Here is a 23,795-nt window from a genome sequence, read left to right on the forward strand (position 1 = left end):
AATTTCAAAAGCTTGGCTGGGATGGCGTAGCAGTATATGGTATTAACTTTACTACCATTCTGCGAAAATTTTGGATATGAAGAAGAATAAATTGATCTCAAATTGACGAAATTTGATCAAGCGGTCTTTGAAATGAGACTAAACCATAACGGAAAGTCAGCGAGCTCGTCAATCGGGTCTTCTTTAAAGGAGCATTTTTGCTCCATACCATTATCAAGTTACCGTAAATATTACAATTTCCGCAAGGGATTCACTATAAGGTTCGACGACTTGGAATGTCGGCAGTTTTGCCTGGCAATAAATCTCTATTTGTCCCGACAAAACGTGTCGAAGGTTCCATAAGTCGTATACCCCTGGCTCAATCGTTTTAATTTTATGTTTGCAACGCACTATGATGAACAAACAGTGGAGAATCCAGAATATTAAAAATTGGGGTGTAAAAATGGGGGTGTAGTCCTGAGGTCGTTAAAGCTGATTCCCTTTTGGAGGTGTCTGGCGGTCTTCCCCGAGTAAAAAAAGTGGAAGGCATGAAATGGTGCATCTAAGGCATATTAAGATTTAAAATGGTTTCCAACAGTAGATATGCCGCAATGTTTGGCTAACGTTTTTCAAACTATTATGTCACATAAGAGTAAACCAGTTCGAAACGACAAGCCGAAACTTTGAGTTTAAACGACGAAATTTCGAAATGAAACGTCGACATTTTCAAGTTGAAAAAGTCGAATTTCAACAAAAATTAAGTTCTTTTTGTCAGCGGAACGGCTTTCAGCACCTCGCGTTTTATATACTTTTGAAATGATGCATCGTGCATCATGATGCAGAATGCATCATTTATCATGCATCATGTACTCGTACAGTATACCAATTCCTTCCAGACAAACCGGGCGACCATCATTCTACTCTACAGCTTAAGTGGATCATGTTCCCGACAAATGCTTTCCCCAAAAACGTCATAAGTTTCTAGACAAACCGCACCAGCTTTCCGATGACAGTCGTTTGGCCTAACGTTAAATAAGTTATTTTGAAGTGCTACATCCCCCCCCCCCCAACACACACCAGAAAGTGACACCACTGGTGGCCCCTTACGTGAATTCAGTAGTTCTCGGCCGATAATCATTGTAGGCTATACCAGACAGCCTGGATGGATCATCGCCATGATCAGATGTTTGGAAGTTCCCGACTATGTTTTCTCAAACAGAATGTCATGATTTTCCAGTCAACCGCAACATTGTCCTCAAAGCCGTCGCTTTGACCTGACGAGAAGTATAATACATTGGCGAGTGCTACCCTCCTCATACCCCTCAGTACTGACCCACTCCCTGAGTATCAGCCACAGGGTACATCTGAAAACCATCTGACAAATAAATCACAACGCAAAACAAAAAACAATGAAATATGATTAAATGTTACCGTTGCATATATATCTAGACTCATTTAATTTCCAACTTTCCCTGTTAACCATTTATTATTATTTTCAATTAATTATTATCTTCAACAATTTTCAAATTCGTCGTTCACTGTTAAGTCTTCCCTTAGAAGTAAACGTTAATCTCCTTTCCTATCTATCTCATTGCAATAGTTTTAATAGTCCCGATAGACCCACCGAGAGCCAGGACGTACCCCGAGGATAATAACGTCACCCCCCCCCTTCTTGCACTCGTTTATATATCCCAGATATTCCAGGCCATTTTTTCCGGGCAGTCTTCCGACCTCCCTCTCGTCAGGCCTGCGTTCCAATATGGGAACCGTTCGGACATAACTTGTGATTTTTATTTTATTATTACTGATATAATACTGCCATCAAGTTCCCGTACTCATTGAGAAAGCTTCGAAGTAAGTATCTGAAGTATAGATATGTATAACTGTCACGTGCTACCCACATATTACAATACTTGAAATCTTACAACAATAATAACCAGCTGATTTCGTCCCTATAGTAAAACCTGTTAAATATTAAGAATACAACAAAAATTGAATATAAAATGGTCAAATGTTTTTAAATAAGAAAATAGACAAATAAAATGGATTTAATGTATATAGTTTGTAACGTAACACTGAGGGAACTTCATCGGTCAAAAAATAAAATAACAATTCCAACTATTTAGTTGCCTGATATCAGTTAATGATTTTTCCTTGAAATATATGTTGTTGTGTAACTCCCATTTGTTCGTTTAGTCCGTTATATGCACCAAGGTCTCATAATGCTTCAAATCCATTATTCTAAAAAAAAAAACATATGGGAACCAATGAAAACTACGACCCTCTTACAACTGGGCATAACAGAAGAGGTGTCGAAAGAAAACTGCTAAAATGTCACAAAAAATTGTAAGATGTGAATATTGCTACTGCTTTGTAAGTGGTAGGCCTACAAAATGGTTCCCCAGCAAACGAAGAATGTTGGAACAAAATAAGTTACACAGCTTCTGAAAGGGGAACGTAGTAAAAAAAAATGACGACCCTGTTTCTTTATCGTCTCTGTACTGAGGACTCTGGCCCGACGATCCGTACGTTTATGCTACGTACATTGAGTGCATAGTGTGTGCGAACACTCCTCGAAGGAACAGACTGGTAATTAAGCATAGCCTAAGTTACTGACCAGGCCTAGGTTAGGCACAGTAGGCAGAAGGCTAGGAAAAATATAAAGTTCGCCAATAGAAGGCCGGACCTCAATGCAATGGTAATTTGTGAAGGATCCCGGGCCCATATCGTGAATACAGAGTTAAAAACGCGCCCCGAAAACTACATGTTTGTCATTCTGGTCAAGTATAAAGTACTCACTGTGACGTCACGACATGAAGGCAGAATAGCTATATATAAATATATATATATGATATAGAAATATTAAAATATATATATATATAATTTTATATTTATATATTTATATATATATCAATATACATATATATATATATATATATATATATATATATATATATATATATATATATATATATATATCAATATATATTTAAACAGTCAAGACAACGTACAATTAACTGACGTATTAGACAATAATTTCATCACTAACTCATGTGGGACAAGATTTGTAAGATAAAAGTTTAGGTAATTTATCTTCGACATCAAAGTGGCGTTTCTCTAGTTCATCTTTGTAGCCATCACTAAATATTCTCTCCTTCTTTGTCAGTCTTTCCTCTGAAGTCCCCTGTCTCAGCTCGGACGAGAGATCCTTCCAGACTTCTTGGTGGATGTTTATTTCACTAGTTGTGGCATTTTTCGAGTTTCTATAAACTTCCAGGAAGCGTTGGTCCTTCACAGAGATTGCGTCATGCTGTATTAAAATGTTTATGAACTGGAAGCTTTCAGCACTGTAGGCTGGCTTAAGTTTGCCTGTTGCTGCTCTTTGCGTTAGAGATTTGAAGGCTTGATTTGTCAGATGAGCTGTTGAATTAACTTGGCTTCTGATCTCTGGAATGAATAGAATTAAAAAAATATATATGAAACACCCTGGGTTGCAATATGAACTATAGTTTAAAACAGGGTTTCCCTAACTTTATCCCTCCCACGAACCCCCTGTGGATATCAGAGTTGTCTAAGAACACCAAACTTTTCGAGACACGATCTGAGTCATTTTTATACTATAATAAGCATAACAGTGCTTCGTAAAAGATCAAGTATCACATGCACGGTACGGTACTACTATGGCAACATATGCGTATGGAACGAGAAGAAAAGCACTCTAGTTTTCACTTTCAGAAACGTCTCACAACCCCCCTGGGATAAACTTACCCACCCCCTGTGGGTTTCTGCACCCCAGCTAGGGAACCCCTGGTTTAGAAGAACAATCTATGTCGTATTCAATATTATTTTAAACGTTTGGCAAAAGTGATGATTTTTAATAAAAAACATAACTGAATAACGCGTTTCATTTAAGGTTATCAGTATTGCCCCCAAATGTGCTAGAATATCAATAATGGTCACCCATGATCAAATTTTACTAAGCATTTTATTGCCCACTGAAGAAGTAGTTACTTTTACTAAAATAAGATATGTCTATTTGAAATTTACTCCTTAATGGCTGGGAACGATTTTGTTCGCGGATCATGACCTCTAGGAAAGCACTTTTGAAAACTGCTAGAAACTTTTAGGGTGACACAATTTGGGCCAGTACTGATGGTGACCTTTTAACGGTTGGTTAATCACAACATATACGAATTTCTGTTAGGCAAAAAAAAAAGGGGGGAAAAAAGGAGAAAAATGTGACGTCACATAAAAGTTTGTAATATCAAATACTCAAATCACGTAATTTGGGGATTTACACTCATATGCGGTACGTACTAGAGCATGTGTATGTGACGTCAGAAGAGGGAGCAGGCACAAGGTATCGGACGATATGGTTACGAGCCACAATATCATGGTAATTTTTTGTCACGGATTATAAAGCATGAATTGCCATTTTCGTGCAGTTAACAAGTTTGCCGACAGCCTCATGATGTCATGTACCTGCCTAGCATAACGTTGCTTAGATACACATTTCAAAGGAAGCTCGTCACAAAATGAAATACCAAGACAACATTTATTATTAGAGCTCTGACGTATTCGTAGTGGTTTCGTCGGTAGGCTACTTTTGTTGAATTTAAAAACACAAAAAGGGTTTCTATTAGTCAAAAGGATGTGGCTCTATTTCCTGAAACCAATCCCGGAAGAGTGTCTTATTTTGATCAATTGCATTAGTGCTTTGGATAATATATAGGCCCTTCTCACTTGCGACAAATGTAAGTGATGAAGAAAAATACAAACACATTTCTTTATATCATTCTCCAGTTTAACAAAAAAAAAAACTTCTCAAAGGGGGAGGGACCACCCCTCCTGTAAGACATATCCCCTGGACGACACAAAAAATAAGCCACCATCGTACTAAAACAAATGTGGTTTTGCCCCTGCATGAAAATGTTATCAAACATGTTTCGACGTGTGTTCATATCGTTGATACTTTGTTTCTGATCTTTTCTGAGCCGTATGATGTAACTGAATCGACATCAAAACAAGCATTTATCATGTTTCGTCCGTCGATGGATGCATGTTCAATCGATTTATCATCGCGTGAGAACACCATTAAGGTGGTGATAGCTAACTTAATTTGTGAGAAAGTCAACATCCTTTTAGTTAGACAAATACATTAACCGTTTTTCCAAGGGTGTTAATTGGCTAGTATCATGCAGGGTAGTTTGTTTCTGACAACATTTTCAGTAATATGTGTTTTAAGGAGATTGAATCTAATTTGCTTTACTCGTGGAAGTAAAGTGTGAAAAGGATAGATTAAGTAAATCAAAACAAACCATTGTTTTGTTATTCTTTCTTCAATGTACATCTTTGACATTGTACCAGTTTTGCTACACGTTCATTTTTGCTAAAAAGAAATCATAGCGACAACTTAAGCTATTAATACCTCGTAAATGACAAATAGGAACTAAATCGAATATAGGAAAGGAATTTCCCCACGATGTTATATTATGTTCCCATGTTACCAGTCCAAACATATTATTCTTCTGGACTATATTATAGTCTAATTTTTTTCTTAATATTTAAGTAAAACAAAAATCGACCTACCACTACTGTCAGGCGATCCGGACTTGGCAAATCCAAACATCTTTCTTAACTCCCGTTTGAATGAAACCGTTCTAAGTGCATAAATAATTGGGTTTAGTGCCGAGTTGGCAAAACCGCTCATATAGGCAACCGTATTAAACCAAAATGGAATATTATTATGGTCTCCCCAAAGTACCCAAGCGGCATATATGAAATATGGCGTCCAGCAAAAGAAAAACGTGATTACAATGACAAAGATAGTTTTCACGATTTGTATCTGTTGCTTAAATATTCTCTCGACATCAAACGTGGTGTTCCGTTGCAATCTTTTACTGTATTGTCGAGAAGCGTTGAACACTGATATATAAACAAATAGACATACCAAAAGTGGAATCACCAATGCGACTACCAGGTTATAATAACCATGTAAATATTCGCCAATAGTCTCGGGATATTTTGGCCCGCATTGAGAAGATCCCGGTTTGTAGGTGTTTTCGGACCATCCAATTAACGGACCGATCGCAGAGACGGTGGCAGTTAGCCACGCCATCGCTATCATATACTTGATGCGTCTTCGCGTTATTACTCTGCTTAATGGCCTTACAAGAGCAAAGTACTTCTGTAAGCTGATTCCCGTTAGCCCATGGATGGACGCAACCAGAAACAGTGCGTCGCAGAAAGCGTTTATATTACAAACAACCATGCCAAACTTATAGTCCCCGACGAGTAGCGTAACCAAAGAGAACGGCATGCAGAGCACGGTAACTCCCAAATCGGCGACCGCTAGATTCGCAATGAAAGTGTTAGTTTTCGTTCTCATTCTCTTTGATCCTAATATAACAAATAGAACGAGGGAATTACCAGTAGCACTTACAACTATAATTAACGATAAAACTATAGACAAAAATAATGAGACTCCTCTTCCCCATATGTCATTATTTCCTTCAGTCATATTACCGGAATTAAGGGAAGAATTTTCCTGAGATAACCATACCCATTCCGCCATGTTTAAAACTGAGATGAATTGTTATCGAGCCCGACCTAAAAGGAATAAGTAATTAATCCACTTGAAGTACTCCGTGTTCGTGATAAATGTAAGCCTATTACAAATAGCACTTGGAAGAGAAATTATTGCAAAAACGACGTCCCGAAAGAAAACCCAAAATCAGAAGGAAAAAACAACAAAGATCCGAGATGAAACACTTTTAGCATCTAGAAATAATCCACGGGATATAGGTGTATTCCTCGAAAATACATCACTTATAACAATAAGTTGATAACGTTTTGATCTAACCATCTTCGAGTTCAAGTGCACTAGGAACAGGCCTAATACCTATCCATTAGCGTATATCATTCATACCTGCATGTGTGCGAGCAATGATGTATTTTCTCTTCCAGTTACTGTCATGGATGGATCATATATCAATCGAGAAGCCTGCTAATCCACACCAAGTTGTTTACACTCAACACATTTAAACCTTTTCGGAAACCTCTCTGAAAGTTTTTTTAAGTCCTCTAGTCGAGATATATTATGTTCTTAGTGCTATATTCGTCATTAGCGATTTTTCACAACCTTACCAAACCCATTCGTCGCGGTGCTCTAATTGTTTGTCCTATGTACACAATGATGACAAGATTTATCTTCGTCGAATGTCAATAGACACTTTCCTGACAAACTTGTTGACCGCGAAACTTAATTTCGCGTTGCCACGAAATAGATATATAGGGGCGCACACGTATAATCAGCAGCAACTGATATGTATAATATGGCGTAATGCACGATATTTATCATGAGTTTAGTAGGCCTACCCTTAAATGGACAACGAATGGTTATATCACTGCTGACCTATATCAAATCTGAGATGTCGGAAGGGCTTTGTACTATTTCCTCCTTTCAGTGTTGACGCTGCAAATATAACCCTAATGTATGGCAGCATCTGTTATTTCTAATCGATGACAGCTTCTGTTATTCCTTTCCTCAGTGATGACGTTTTAAATCACCACGTGATTGGGGTTTTCTGGTATTGACCGTACTGAACCAGAAATAACGGACTTCCGATAACCAACTATTAAAGTAGGCTGTATACACAATTAGCAGGAAAAGGTGATACCGTCTACCTTGTATAGGCGGATGTAGGGTAACAGGTAACCAAGCATATAGTGTACATGTAAAAAATATAGTTCACCGTTAACTGCTGTTGCATAGATTTATATAGAACCGATACTTTATATGTAAATCGTTATATATACTAATATTGTTTGTTGTATATGTATATATATATATATATATATATATATATATAAATATATAAATATATATACATATTTATATATATATATATAATATATATATATATATATATAAATATATATATATGTATATATATATATATATATATATATATATATATATATATATATATATATATATATATATATATATATATATATATATATATATATATATATATATATATATATATATATATATATATATATATATATATCAATTACTTACTCAAAAAACAAGAAAGATATTTAATTATTTTGGGATATTGCATTTTACATATTGCATTATTTTGGGAAATATATATATTTACATATATATATATATATATATATATATATATATATATATATATATATATATATATATATATACCATATACATACAAACATACATACACGCACACATACAGACACCTCAGTGTTGGGACACCACTCTTGGTACATTTTAAACCTATAGTTGGGGTACAGATTTGTATCTTTGGACAAACTAAGGGACCAAGGAAGAAACACATTGAAATATGGTTCCACACATCATAGTAAGGATGGCTGATCCTCTCATTTTCTCTCACAAATCCGCTTGTGTTGTTCGATGCTTGCCTTAGTTGGAACAACAAATTTCATACAATGTTTTTGTTATTGTTGTAAATGAGAAATTTAATAACAAAATTACAACATAACTTAATACTGAAGTTTGTAGGCAATCCTACACATCACTTATATAGTTAAAAACTTTAGTTCTGGACCACGTAGTGCTCCTTATACATTTAACCATGGTGAGAAAATATCAAACTTATATATATATTTTTTTATGTAATTGGACTTGAAGTATCAGGAACTTCCGAAGGGTTAACACACCGATACCCCAGGTGTGGGACAGCACTACCGGATCCTTTGAAGCCACTTTACTAGGTAACATTTTGTAACTTTGGGAATGATGACGGACAAAAACATAGTAACATAGTAAATATGCAGGTTTAGCAGATGAACGTGGAGGGAACAGGCTGTATAATTACTCACAGGTTGGACAGTTTTTGTTTCCGATCTGCACCTATATGTTGTCTGTAGTGTAAATCCTGTTGTGCTATTTTTACTTTTATTTTATTTCGCATGATACATCAACAATATGACATTCTTCATTGACATTAAAAGTATAAATTATTGTAAACAGGTTTTGAGAACTGTCAGCTATTCATAGTTTGGTTGGAGAGAGCCAGTCTGTAATATTTCTTTCAAATGAGACATTGATTGAAACAAATGAGACTACATAGGCAAAACAATTTTCTCCAGTAAGGTTTAGAAGGGCAGTCATGTGGCACCTGTTTATAATCCACCTGATTTGCTTAGAATTAATGGATTTTTCTCTTACTTCTGAGTAAACAAAACATAACCTAATCAGATTTTTGGGGGGTTATAAGCCATACTGTTTGTAACAGCATTCTCATCAATCTATGTGGTGTAAAAACCTATTTAATAATAGTAATAAGGTCTATATCAATATGATCAGTCTACTATGTTCAGCTGAAATCAGCAGAGTAGCTGTAGTGTCACTATGGGAATGTAAAATTATATAATAATGAATGAATCTAGAACATTATTTAAGGACAATATAGAACACATTCTGAGGCAACTCAATGGAAAGTAAAGAATACCATTGGGATTCAGTACTGGAAGATTTTTCATATTCATGTATTTGAATGAATGATGAATGAATCTAGAACATTATATGGGGACTACCTAGTACCCAAATTAAGGTGTCATGGTTCAAATAATGATTATATATACGTACATGGTACTCACAGTACGTCTCTACATATAAACTTTTATAGGACTTGTATACATATCCAGTGAATTTAGAGTTAATGACTTTCGGGAGGGGTACAGGGTGTGTGTAGGGAACTGAGGAATAGGAAATAATCAATGATTCTGATGCGCCTTCACTGACCGATTTTGGGTGTCACTTTACTTTACAATTATGGGTACGGTAACTAATACCATTTCACGTTCCATGTTATTCCAATATGGGAATCTGACAAATTATTCGAATGAATGGTTCAGTCTAGAACATAATGTGGGGACTACATGGTACCCAAATTAAGGTGTCGGTTCAAACATTGATTATACCTACATTATAATCATTGTACATCTCTACATAAAAAGCTTCCTAAGAGCTTAGCGTACAGTGAATCTAAAGTTTGATTACTTTAGGGAGGGGGTCAGGGTGTGGGTTGGGAACTGAGCAATAATCAATGATTCTGATGCGCCTCCACTGGCCGATTATTTTTAGGTTTCACTATACTTTACAATTATGAGAAACTAATACAATTTCACCTGCAAAGTTCTGGAAGAATTGGAAGAGGCGAGAGGAAGTAACGACTACATAGAGGAGCAATAGTGATTAATAAAGGACACTTATGCTTAGTAATTTATATAAGATTTGTTAACATTAATTTCTCTGCATCAAAGCTTTGCTCTCTCCATGGCAACTCAATGGAAAGTAAAGGAGACAGTTGGGATTCAGCCCTGGAAGATCTTTCATAATCATGTATATTACACTGTGTAGAGGAGCAATAATTGCAATTAAATATTCAGCATATAAATAGGCATCCATGTGTATCTGAAATTCCATTTTAAATAGTTGTTAATAGGTACTTTAGTTATATCACATTGTTTTACTATGGAAATCTGTACAGTTATTCAAGTGAATGGATTTGGAACATTTTTTGGGGACTACATAGTATCCAAATTAAGGTGTCGGTTCAAACAATGATTATACATACATTAAGCACTGTACATCTCTACATAAATATCTTCCTAGGAGCTTAGCGTGCAGTTAATCTAGAGTGTGATTTCTTTAGGGAGGGGGTCAGTATGTGGGTAGGGAATTGAGGATAGGCAATTATCAATGATTCTCATGGGCACGAAAAATGATTCTAATGAATGGATCTAAAACATTATTTGGGGACAACATAGTACCCAAATTAAGGTGTTGGTTCAAATGATGATTACACCTACATGATACTCACTGTACATCTCTGCAGATATACTTTAAAGGGACTTTTATACAACTGCAGTGAATCTAGCGTTTGATTACTGTAGGGAGGGGGTCAGGATGTGGGTAGTGAACTGAGGATAGGCAATAATCAATGATTCTCGTGGGCTTGAAAAAAATATTCAAAGAAATAGATTGAGAACATTATTTTGGGACTACATAGTGCCCAAATGAAGGTGTTGGTTCAAACAATCATCAGAGTATTGTTTTAAATTTGGAGTCCTTCTGTGTGACTATTAGAAGTTGCAACCGAAGTTAATTTCTGAGCTCAAATATGCGCTTTTCATAGAAAACAAATCCTTGAATTAAAATTTTTCAAGTTTTACCTCATATTTCAGACAAGAAACTAGGAAACCTTACATAATTATTGGTATACAGTACAGTGTGGGGGTACTGATTTTCATCTTGGAGTACTGTTTTAACTTTCGAGTCCATGTTCGTGACTATTTGAAGTTGCAACGCAAGTTAATGTCTATGTCTTAGCTCAAATTTGTGCTTTTCATAGAAAACAAATCCTTGAATTAAAATTTTCCAACTTTAACCTCATATTTCAGACAAGAAACTAGTAAAACTTACATAATTCTTGGTATACAGTACAGTGTGGTGTATTGATTTTTATTTTGGAGTACTATTTTAACTTTGGAGTAATTGTTCGTGACTATTTGAAGTTGCAACTCAAGTTAATTTCTATGTCTGAGCTCCAATAGGTGCACATCTTACATAATTCTTTGTATACAGTACAGTGCGGGAGTACTAACTATATTTTGGAGTATTGATTTAACTTTGGAGTCCTTGTTTGTGAATATTTGATTGATATTAAACAAGGATAGTAAATTACCAATGAACATTTATAAAGTAAATCTACCAGGATGAAATTCCAAACTAAATACCTTAGTGTTTCTATTTTCAGTTGAAGGGAATTTTGGGAAGCTGAAAGTGTATTAGTAAAAAAAAATCAATTTCAGAACCACTCATTCTAAAATGCCTGTTATTTTCATACTTCTGAGTGGGAAGGAGAGTATGTATAGTCAGAGGTTCAATATTGACAATCAGTGGTCATGCCTCTATGTAAAGTATATACAGGGTTTTGGATTCATATCAGAGAGAGCTAGCAGAGTACACATAAATGTTCAATGAATATATTAAGCCTGCAGAGCTATCCCCTTATATATATTGGATAATTAAAAGATATATAACTTACCCGTCAGTTATGTGCTCATTTCCTGAAAAAATGAAGATGAGTCCTCATACCTTGCATGACACTGTGATCAGAAAATGGAGAATTTACTCTCTTTAAATTCCTATAATGATGAAGATTATTCAATATTTTTTTAGAATGAGGATAATTGTAATCTTATGGATTAAGTTGTAATCTACACTGGAAATAAAATACTCAAGGTTACCTTAAAATAGTAATTACTTTTAAACTTTCAAACATTCAGCTTAATTAAGTTTTGCAAAATAAGAAAATACAGGCAATATCCACAGCTTGTAATACTTTTTGGGGGGCCTTGAGAAAATGAAATAAAAATCAGTTTAATAATAAATGTCATTGGAAATGTTAAAAGCTGGCACACCCTAAATGCTACTTATAACAGGGGGTGATATCAAACTATAAACATTGATTGACCTTCTCAAGTATTCGTATGGGCCAAAAAGGAAAGATGTGGAAATACTAGTCAACGTTACCACAGTGAACAATGGCAACTTAGTATGGTAGTGAAGGCATGCCATTAGCATCCTATTGAACACAACTTGGTAGCAATGTTGACTTTCTTTAATGTGACGAACTCTGAGTTATTTGTTTTTCAGCCACTTGATCAGATTGTTTTGCTACTTAAATTTATTATCAAGCTTTAAAGGCTATTCTAGTAAAGGATATTCATAACATAGGAGCGACTTTTACCTGATAACTTAATGGATATTTCTAACTGTTAAAATAACTTACCCATCAGCTACACGTGGAACTGCTAAGTCTTCTCATACTGTTGATGACCAGCTGCAGATTACTGAGAAATCAGTTTGCCCACCAGCACCATTTCACACATTCGAAGTTATTCACAAAGTATAATGGCACTTGTATATTTAGCATACTAAAATACTTCTTGTACAGAAACATTAAGAAGAGTATGATTTTAAACTCCTAACTGATTCTCTTACGATGCCAATTGTTGAGTCAGCTGCAGACCTCGGATGATGGAGCAAGGAGGATATTTTATCAATCAAAAACAACTATACAGCAACCAGTTAAAATTAGTGATGATATGTTTTACTTTAAATTATAGAATTATAGATCTGCAGCTCCTGCATAAACTGACACCTACTCACCCACAAACATGTATTACTAGATAAAATGAATAGTTAAATGAATGCGATATTATGGTGCATTCCATATAATCCCATTCATATATGTACTTTCTCGCCCTAGCTGTCTTTATTTCTCAACTGCACCACTTATAATTGATATGTAACAATGTTTTAATCCTTGATCATGTTGAAGGTTGACATCTTATTGTGCTTGCCCGCCAGCTTAAAAGCAAGGTAATTTCGTAATGGAACTTTCTGTCAGTCACTGGTAATACCAATTATATCCTTGTGGGAATGTATAATCATAAGTATACCAGTATTGTTTCATCATATGCTCATGTAGTTATGTAAAATTCAAGCCCCATATACCATAGTCTAAGGATACATTTGAAGCATACAGGAGTGCTTTAATCACCCCCATGTTCTCTTGTCTCAAATGCTTGACAACATTCAGTGGTGCCTCACCAATCTGTTTCTAAAATGGGTTGGATCATGTGGGGATGAAGAAAGTGCAATATGATTCATGCTGGATATGACATGGCACTGAAGTTTGTAGTGGTTTTGGCGAGCTCCTTCTTGGTATCAGGGGAAACGTTATCACCAAGAATGGTGGGAGTACATTTGTCTTCATGGTGGGATGAAATGTTGCTTTTGATGGCTTAATCCAGTGCAGAACATTACACTAAAATACGTATAGCTAGACTGGTGGGTATCGGTAGAGTCTTGTTAACTTAAACGGGGCTTTAATTCCCAATATCTAGCATGGCCTGTATTGGACAGTGCAGTGATTGCAGCGCAGTCGGGATACACAATGACCAAAGTTTCATGCATGTGAAAGATACTAAAATGATGATCAAATAAAACTAAACTATAGTTTGACGGCCACAGCGTAGGCACGCCCCAGCTAACCACACCCTTCGTCAACCCCAAAAATGCACAAATTAGCAGTAATCTGAATACACACCCTCAACTGCAACCTTTTTTTAGGGCACTATTATATTATGTTATACACCAATATTAGTGTGTTTTGTGTTTCAGATATCACAAAACACACTGTTTGGATACACACCTCAATTACAGTACACCTAGATGTCCCCATATTAAAAAAGATTGCCCCCCCCCCTCCCCCGTTCTAGGTGTGTGTTCAAACACAAGTCCCCTGCTTGATGTGTCGGTTCAAGCACATGCAAACAAATCATTCGTGAATAACGATTTTAATGGGTTTCTTTACTGTTTGAATGGGTACAGATTTGTAAATATAACTCCCCGCCGACAGCAATGTGTGTCGTCTGGCAAAGGTGTTGTTCAATAACAACTTCCCGACATGGACGTTAAATGGACGTGTGCCGAGAGATTGGCTTCGGTCAGCTTGCGAGTCTACAAGCCTCCATGGCTTCTTTCGCGAGTTCCTGCTTGCGGGAAGATCACATATACATAACTGTCTCGTTTCAATCTGCCCGACGTTTCACTGAGTGATGTCACGCATTAAATTGTTATCATATACCCACCCCATTTTACAGTAACCTTTCAATGTGTTTCTGTCGGGGTGTTTAGAATTCAACGCAAAAAAAAGCAGTTTTCACATTACCCCATGTGATTGAACAATATGACATAAATGTTACCAGATTATTTCACTTTCTGTCAAAGCCAATATAATTGTAAACTTTTTTAATCCGAAAATCAGTTTTCATATCTTGGTTTATAATTGACATAATTCGTTACTTAACTAACCAGGCTGTACATTTCGAAGCGGTTATAGATAGATTCTCTACGAAGGAGATCGAGTCATCTTCAAGTTATTTGCTAAAAAGCATCTCAATAACATACTAACGTTTTTGAATAACAGTTGGGAGAGGTGAGTTTGGCAGACATTCTCTAATATCTCCTCCCCCACCCCCCTTCTACACCCCTACCCCTCCTTATCTCCTCTCTCTGTACAACTCTTCGTGTCAGTAGGCAAACTAACGGAAATATGGTTGTTGTTGGTTGGCTGTTTCCTCTGAGATGTAACGACAGCTTATATCATTCTGGCCCCTACTTCTGCTCAGAAAAGTACTTGTTTACGAACTCAGACATGGATATTAGTACTTATCCACCCTAGGGAACTGGTCATAATTCCAATACTTTCACCGAGTTGATAAAAAACAGCAAATGGTATATCAGCAGCTGATATACTTAGTCCCTACGTACTTATGTAAATGTTTTTTCATAGGACGTATCAGAACATCGCGTGAATACACAACTGACAAAAGCGTAGGCAGTAAAAGCAAATGGTGTGAGGGTTTGGTATTTTATATATAGTAGATCACCCCGCGCATCATATTTCCATACTATAGAAATATGCTATCGAATTGCGGAGTAAAGTTCAGCATGGGTTACTTAAGGGGGCCGAACATTACCTTTGGGTGTTGGGAGGTTGATGAAATATTCATCAACCATCAATTTCTCTCCTATATTTGAAATCGCTATGAGCAGGGGTGGGATGGGGTAGAGTGAGTGGGGCAGGGGGTTGGTTTGAGGATACGAGGGAGAAGCAACATTGGCAATAACTATCACCATTTACTCAAAGGGCTGATTTAACTACGGACAGCTTTAACCGGGTCGATGTCTTAAACAACGGACAATTCTGTTCCCGACGTCACTGGGTATATCCATCTTGACTGTCCGTTGGGAAGATTCAGGATACCGTAAGATGATATAAAGGGATCGTCTTTAAGACCTTGAAAGACAACTGTATGGAGAATTTTTTGTTTTGATCATAAAAGAAAAAGAGAGTGCTGATGGTGTTTCAATATATAGCTACTCCGGTTTTCAAGATCTTAAGCATTAAAATATGCTAAATCTCTGGATAGGTATCTGGAGGCAATAACATTGACGATGACGTCACTTCCTCATTGCATATCTCAAGGTTGAGGTTAATCAACTCTTCTATCAATTTTAATGAATCAGCCAAAAACATAATGTTCTTATAATATCATATAAACAACAGAGAGCATCGTTGGATGACATTGAGCACCATCTGTGCTTGACACATTTTCATTGTAAACATGTCATGTGAGGGCCATCCTGTGTCTTATTTTTCCCCGTTGAGTTTAGTGTTACATCTGATGGAACTGATCCATCAGTCGGTGTGTTAGACTACATAGTCCAGTCACTTTAACTGATGAACGTCAACTGCTTAAGGGTTGCAGTTGAATAAAATAAATAGAAAAGGAAACAAAAATTGAATTCAATAAGGAAGACGATCCAATAACAATAATAAGACACAAAAACAAAAGATCAAATGAAAAGAAGAGTTCTTCATTCCTGCCTGACTAAACCTAAATAAAAACAAATACTAATATGTTCATTATGATCCCAGTTCATATCAAATGTTACAAACAAAAACCTGTATATCACATAAATACATGTGCAGTGGATTATGAAAAGTGGGAGTTTTCAGTGGGAGTTTTACCGTATCAATGTTGTTTATATCTTCTTGTTTTCGAGACTTCATATACAAATCTTCACATACAACTTCATAACTTTTACCCCACTTTTTTATGAAATTGAATTTTGGCAACCTCGAATAATTTTATAGATAAGATATATATGCATTTGCAGTTATCATCATGCAAATATTGGGATTTTCAACTGCATTGATTGCCTTCTTGTTGCAACCATGATTGGTCAATTGTGTCAGCAGCCAGTGTCTTTAACCGCTGTACTATATCAAACTGATTCGAAAATCATCTGCAGGTTTTTGAGATTTGCGGAATAGTGTCGGAGCCTCTACATTTCCCTTTTTTGTACAAAATACTCGTCTAAATTTTAATATAACCATGCTTTGCGGGATTTTGTTTAGGCAAACGTTGACAGCATTTACAACCTGATCTTTAACCTTTAACTTCAGCTAGAAGTCTGTTATACAATGGAAATGAGATCGACTAATAGCTCGGCGGTTTTTTATTTTTTTTTATTTTTTTTGGTTAAGTTAATAAACATGAGGTGGGTGGTAACGTTACAGACAGACACTGCCTATGTGTTGTTTGCTCAAATCGTCGGGATAAAATGAATGGTATCTATCATCGATGAGGCATGTGTGTGTAAGGTATATATAAACTCACTGCAAGTAATCAATAATAAAGACAGAGCGTGTGTATTGGCGATCTGTCTAAAGCTAACGTACTAAACACAGTCGTTAGAGGTCGAAACTAAAGGAGGAGAATGAACCACAATTTGACGCAAGAATTATTCAGACAACCATAAGCGTGTGGGTCGTGAACCACGAAGGTTCAGCGTTACATGAAAACATAACATCCATGACAAAAGCTCAAGCGTTCGAAGCATTTCCGTTTAATAGGAATGACTTTGCATCACACTTTTCTGCACCCGTTTGAACAATTCTCTATATTTATGTATATGTATATAAGATCCTCCTGCAAGCAGGAACTCGCGAAGAAGCCTCACTGGCTTATCAAAGCCGCAAGCCGACCGAAGTCAGTCTCTTACATTCATATTTAACGTCCATGATTATGAATTGATAATTGTCAACAACTCTGTAACTGGACGACATACATTAATCTGGGAGTGACTCGAACCGGGAACCTTATGATTGAAAGGCACCGGCGTTAACCACTGAGCCAACACTCCATAACACTCCGCTATATAGCCTACTATAAACGCTGGGCCGGTTATTCACCGTCTACATGACCGACGGAGAAGGGGGCGCTGAGGTGTGGATTTATCCGTCACTTTTTGTTTTGCCATGTCTAAACATGTGTAATAATAACCCAGGCTGCTGAAATCATTGAAAATTCGAGTCAACTTAAGTATGACTGCATTGCACTTTGGTATACCGACGTAAAAGCGATGCCCGGTTTCATTTCTACGAGGAAATTGACAACTAGCTAACCGTCAAATTTGGCCTTTTTGTGTTTTGTCATAGTTCTACCAAAGTCCGTTGAAATTTTGGCATTTTCCTTAAAACTTCTATAAAAGGTCGAAACACCGAAATCATTGAACAGTTTATTGGACATACCCCCATGCACTCTCCTACTTTATTGAGTATCACCTAATTATATCATAATCCCGAGGTTTCAAGAAAGTTGATATTTTGAGATTAAAATAGTCTGTTGAACTTTTAAAACGTTACAATTTCAAGGAATAAATCGAAATATTTGTGAGATATCAGGACTGAAATTTGTGTCATGAGTGTGTCATTTTGTCAGGTCATGATGACAAAGTGTTGCCAGGAGGTATTTTAATTTTTCTTTTTCTTTTTTTCTATTTTTTTCTGTTAATTTTTCCTTTTTTTTCCATTTTCAAGCTGAATTTACACACTTGACACTGAAAACATTGAAAGCATAACTTATTAGGTAAATGCTCATAAATTCAAAATGTTCGATCCACCATTATTTTGTGAAGCCCAACTTTATAACGGAAAGTAGGTCCTGCAATAAATAATAAATCTATAAAAATCAATGCAAATGAGAATCGGTCTGTAATATTTTGATTTGTTCAAGCTATCACCTTTGTCAAAGAACTTTTAAGTTGCTATCTCCCTACAGGTTGGAATAAACATGTTCTTACCTTTTGTGGGGTGGGGGGGGGGAGTCGTTCATCTCTATCACGTAGACACCTGTAGAAGATAATGGTACCGCTTGGAACCACATCGTGACCGGGTTTGCGTTACTTTTCCAAACAAACGTAATACAAAAACATAACTGGATCTATCCACTAACAAGTAACGAATTGTCAACGAATTTAATTTATAGTCTTCTATTTTCTCATTTGGAACCCATGAAAGGGGTGTTCGTATATAATTGTCCCTGGTCCTGCCGAGGGGATACCATTACACGATGCTTTTTCAGGGACCTTAAGTTTCCTCGAAGTGGTCGAGTTTGATTTCCCAGATTGCGAAACAAAATGCTAGCAAAGTTGATTTTACAGGAAATGATAATAATGGATGCAAAGGTGCCTCACATACGTACCTCAAGTAGGAGGATATTAATGTCAATGTGCTTAATGCCTCTTCGTCGTTATCTTGTCATCAATTGAAAGCTCGATACGTGTTACCGGAAACCGATTAAAACACTAAACGTTCACTGTGAATTCTGGACTGCTCACATAGCGTAAACATCTTGTCGTACAGGTTTCAGTAATATGTAAGCTAATGCACCACTTGAATGGCATTAATCTCTATCTATTGTTATACACTTGTTTCGAATAAAGAAGATGTGGTTCGTCAATGAGTATCGATAAAGTCCATTAGTGTGTTACGTGTTGGACATAACGGGGACTACTTGGTATTCCAGTCATGGCAGTTTTCTTCCATTCTATTCTTTATTCATCAGAATGTAGTCCATTGACTTTTAAAACAAATAGAATAAAGAGCAAGGAATCGGATAATATTCTTCCGAGATCAAACTAGTTTTATCCTGAGACGTGTACAACGAATAGATAGACCGAAGAGTTGAAGACATCTCCGAAAATCATGTGTAGTATATGTTCCCTTTCGGGGGAATGGTTATACACACCTGGCGATGATCACACAGTCACAGTCTCGATGCAAGGGGACTGGGGTTGAGAGCGGATCAGACGTTCGGTAGTTTGGTTTTCGTGCCCAGGTTCTTTCCTGTGTGACTTTTCTTAAAAAGTATCCCCGGTATTCAATCAATAGGAGAACTATCGACAGATATATTTTGCTGTAACTTGATAACTCTCTTAAATAATTAAATAATGAATAAGGCAGAATTTTAGTCTTGATATGTTATAATACAAAGAAAACAGACAACTTTGAGTCCAATAATATTTCTGTAGCTGTTCCAGTATTTTTCAAGATATGTATCGTTAAATATACTTAATTTCTGGAATATTCGTATAGGCTAACTTGATGGTGACGTCGGCTCCTCACTGCAGTTCTTATAGTTAATGTTAATATGTTGTTATTGAAGTCAACCAAAATATATTCGTTAATCTTCATATAAGCAACAGAGCACCCTTGGATGGCATTTAACATCATTTGTCCTCAACAAATTTGTAATAAATTATAAACATGTCACCTGAGACCATATAATCTTATTTTGTCCCATTGAGTTTAGTGGTGCAACCGAGGAACTACTCTGATGAGCTGTGTACTAAAATAAAAGGTCCAGTCACTTAAACTAGTGAACCTCAACTGTCATTCCCCAAAACAAACAAAAAATTAATGTGCTATACAACCCTAGCTAGACCGAGAGCAGTGGTTGTTAACGGTCCACGGCATATCAAAGCTAACTTTGTTCCTGAAGTTATCAAAGCAGAATACAGGGGGTATTTTTTTGAATCTCAAACAAAGTTCTTAAGCATCACTCAGTTTCTGAAACTATCTAACATCCGGTATGAGAACTTGCTACAACACTGTTGCTTATAATGGGACCATATTGACACTGGTCTACTTTGGTTTTCTTGCTAAAGTGATATAGATTGAATTCTATGTATATTAAAATGTTATCTTATGGTCTTGCTGGCTTGCATGTCTCTGGCATTGCAACGAATATAATACTTGTTTTGGTGTAGGTAGTGTAAATCTTTGCCAAGTTGAACACATTTATGTCAAACAATGAGTTTCTTTAAGTTCCTGCAAACCCTTGTGAACCTCATGACTGTTTGAATGTTTTGCTTGGCTTACCATAAATAACCCATTACAATAAAAATCATTCCACCTTTAGAGTGATAAGAAAAACACGGCTTTTAAGGAATTCGATGGCGCTAGTTTGAAACAGGGTATTTTTTTAATATAAAATAGTTATATGGCTCTTAAAGGCATCCGTAGATTCACTTTTAGGAGAATAGCGCCTCATCAGGCCACGTATTCAGTGGACGGTGGCTGCAAGCATGCCGGTCGCAGAGATGTCACCACCTCTGGCCAAAGGCAAGGATTCACGCACGCCACCTAGTACGCTTCTGGTCGATTTGACCGACCTTCTGCGCATCCTCCCGGGTTCTTTTGCGACAACAAGGGAGACATGGTACGGGATCCTAGGCCACAAAAAGTACCATACCTACAGCCAAAGGTATTATCGCCAGAGGCCTGTCTTGAACCCTAGCCACGATTTACACGACCGACGAGGAATGAGTCTTTCGTCACCCTCTTAACAGCATCGGCCACCACATCAGCTAGTAAATTCAATGGTTGAATTAATATATCAAGACTTCAACGTGGACTGCTGAAAGAGAAAAAGAAATTTTGAACGTGTATAATCATTGATGGAGTCGAACTCAATTCATCAGGTTACCAGTCCACTGCTCTACCCACTGAACCATTTGACGAGTTAACTTTCTACGAGCTTAAATTGGTATTGTTGGTTGGATACAATCTATTGGTAACAGTGAACGACACTGCCTTCAACGAAATCTCTATTCATCCTGTTTTACTTTCATTAGAACAACGGATCTGAATATCTTTATTTACAAGAAGCTCACGCTTGTGTTTGTTTACATTGTAGCAAGCAGTAAGAATGTCGCTTCCTTCCAAGACGTAAATGTACAATAGGCTTATGCCCCGATACTATCGATGACTTCGAAGCAAGCAGTAAAAGAAAAACGGATTCCGTGAAATCTTCTTATTCACAAAAGGTCGCTTACGATTATGCTCGCAAGAGAGTTCTTGCTTTAAGCTGTCTCCCTTTTCAACTACATTCTATGCAAGCGATCATGAACTGGGATTAAGCCTGAAATTTCAACAAACAATACCTATTCACATTTCAAGACCTTTTTGAATGAGGAAGGGACAATACTTATTAAATCAAACACGTTAACTACATGTGACTAATCTTATATAGGGATCTGAATGACTGGGAATAGCACAGTAATTCGAAACCCGAAGCATAATTCATAGGGTTTTGAGTTTATTCAAGTAATTTTGGGAAACACCGGGATCGGGAATTCGTCAACTACAAGACTTTGTTTAGTCCACAAATGACTAGATCTGTTTATTTATCCTCTGTAACTGCGGTATTTGCGTGTAAAGCCCCCCCCCCCCCCCCCGCATTGACTGTGTTCCCACACATACGAAGTGTTTGTTTAGTTTAATACAAATATTAGAATCATCTTTATAAATATCAAATTTTGATCTATTGTCAGCCAACGTTGTTTACAATTGTTGCATTTTGAAAGACTGAATGGTAATGAGGAAGGGACGGTGGCGAGGACGGGGTTTGGATGTTTTTATAGCTTTATATGTGCAATACAAGTCAACACTCTGACATGGTCGACTCTATCAGCAGCTAAAATCTCTGTAAAGCATTAGGTCAGGCTGAAGCATGAAAGGTATAAACGTAGCTAGGTAAATTGGGTAACCGTATGTAACCATGGTATCGTCCTGGATTTAGAACTGGTATTACCATTGGGTAACTTGCAAATGCGTCACGCTCACTTCATACAGTTTGACTCAAATATATCTTGTCATCAAGAAAATAACAGGAGAACAAGGGAGTAAACAGATACGGTAGCAAAAGCGAGGACTGATGCAGAAGCACGAAATAGGGCAACTTGCGCAGCAAATGACCCCCCCCCCCCCCCCGCAAAAAATAAAATGAAAAAAGAAAAAGAAAAGAAAAGCGAATCCCTTAGCGATTTTCACGCAAACCATATTTTTCTTATGGATTTCACCCCATTAGTTGTTTTTCGGTTAGGTAGGACTCTCAGTTATCACAATCAGCTTGTTTGCGATTAAATTAATAGTTGGTGTGACCACCAGCGCTGTTGCAATGGCAACACATTCATGAAAACTTGGAATTTGAGAATATGTCATATCTTTGTAATTAAGTAACCTAAAAGCACAACGTTAGTGTCTCAGTATATATATTGGAAGCTGCACTGGTTAAACCAATCATAATCAGGTAAGTCATCCATAATTAGGGCTGCTGTCATGGCAATAGCCATGATGAAATTTCGACTTTGAGAAAAATATCATATAATATGCATATACCAAAAATACAAACTAATTGTCTTTTAACATTGATTTGTTTACTGCCCGGTTGATTGCAGTCAAGATCTGGATCATTCAAGCAGTCAAGTTCTGGACAATTCATAATCATGGGCGTTAAATATGAATGTAAGAGACTGACTTCGGTCGGCTTGCGGCTTTGATAAGCCAATGAGGCTTCTTCGCGAGTTCCTGCCTGCAGGAGGATCTAATATACATACATATACACACACATACACACACACATACACACTTACATATATATATATATATATATATCTATATATACATATATTTATTTCTCCATTTATTGATATCTTTCATTTCAAGTGAACAATCAATTTCAAACATTTATTCGGATTTGCTACAGATTATATGACAAAATAACACTTATTCTCAAAAGCAATATAAAGAAGCAAACAGAATTAATGGAAAAGAAATTCGCATATTCCAAAATAAATAAATATCTTCTTTGTTTTTGAGAAAGTAATTGATACATTCGATTATTGAACATGTCAGTTTAAAAGTGCAGTACGGCATTCATTGTTCAATATGTTAAGTATGTAATATTCTACCTGTAAATAATATTTGAGTTAAACTATATAGTAAAATGCATTATACAACACCTAATTATATTCCGGCCATTTGATTGGT

General features: G+C 36.5%; 1 protein-coding gene across 1 annotated transcript; it reads right to left on the reverse strand.

Moving 5' to 3' along the window:
• Window positions 1-2,493: 2,493 nt before the first annotated feature.
• On the reverse strand, window positions 2,494-7,726 carry LOC139980739 (histamine H2 receptor-like). The gene is made up of 2 exons (XM_071992624.1): window positions 5,569-7,726; window positions 2,494-3,426 (listed from the first exon to the last, which is right to left on the reverse strand). Exons 1-2 carry the CDS (start codon window positions 6,551-6,553, stop codon window positions 3,029-3,031), a joined length of 1,383 nt encoding a protein of 460 aa, XP_071848725.1. The 5' UTR covers window positions 6,554-7,726; the 3' UTR covers window positions 2,494-3,028.
• Between the last annotated feature and the right edge of the window lie 16,069 nt (window positions 7,727-23,795).

The sequence above is a fragment of the Apostichopus japonicus genome, chromosome 15 (assembly GCF_037975245.1).
Source record: "Apostichopus japonicus isolate 1M-3 chromosome 15, ASM3797524v1, whole genome shotgun sequence".
Taxonomy (NCBI): domain Eukaryota; kingdom Metazoa; phylum Echinodermata; class Holothuroidea; order Aspidochirotida; family Stichopodidae; genus Apostichopus; species Apostichopus japonicus.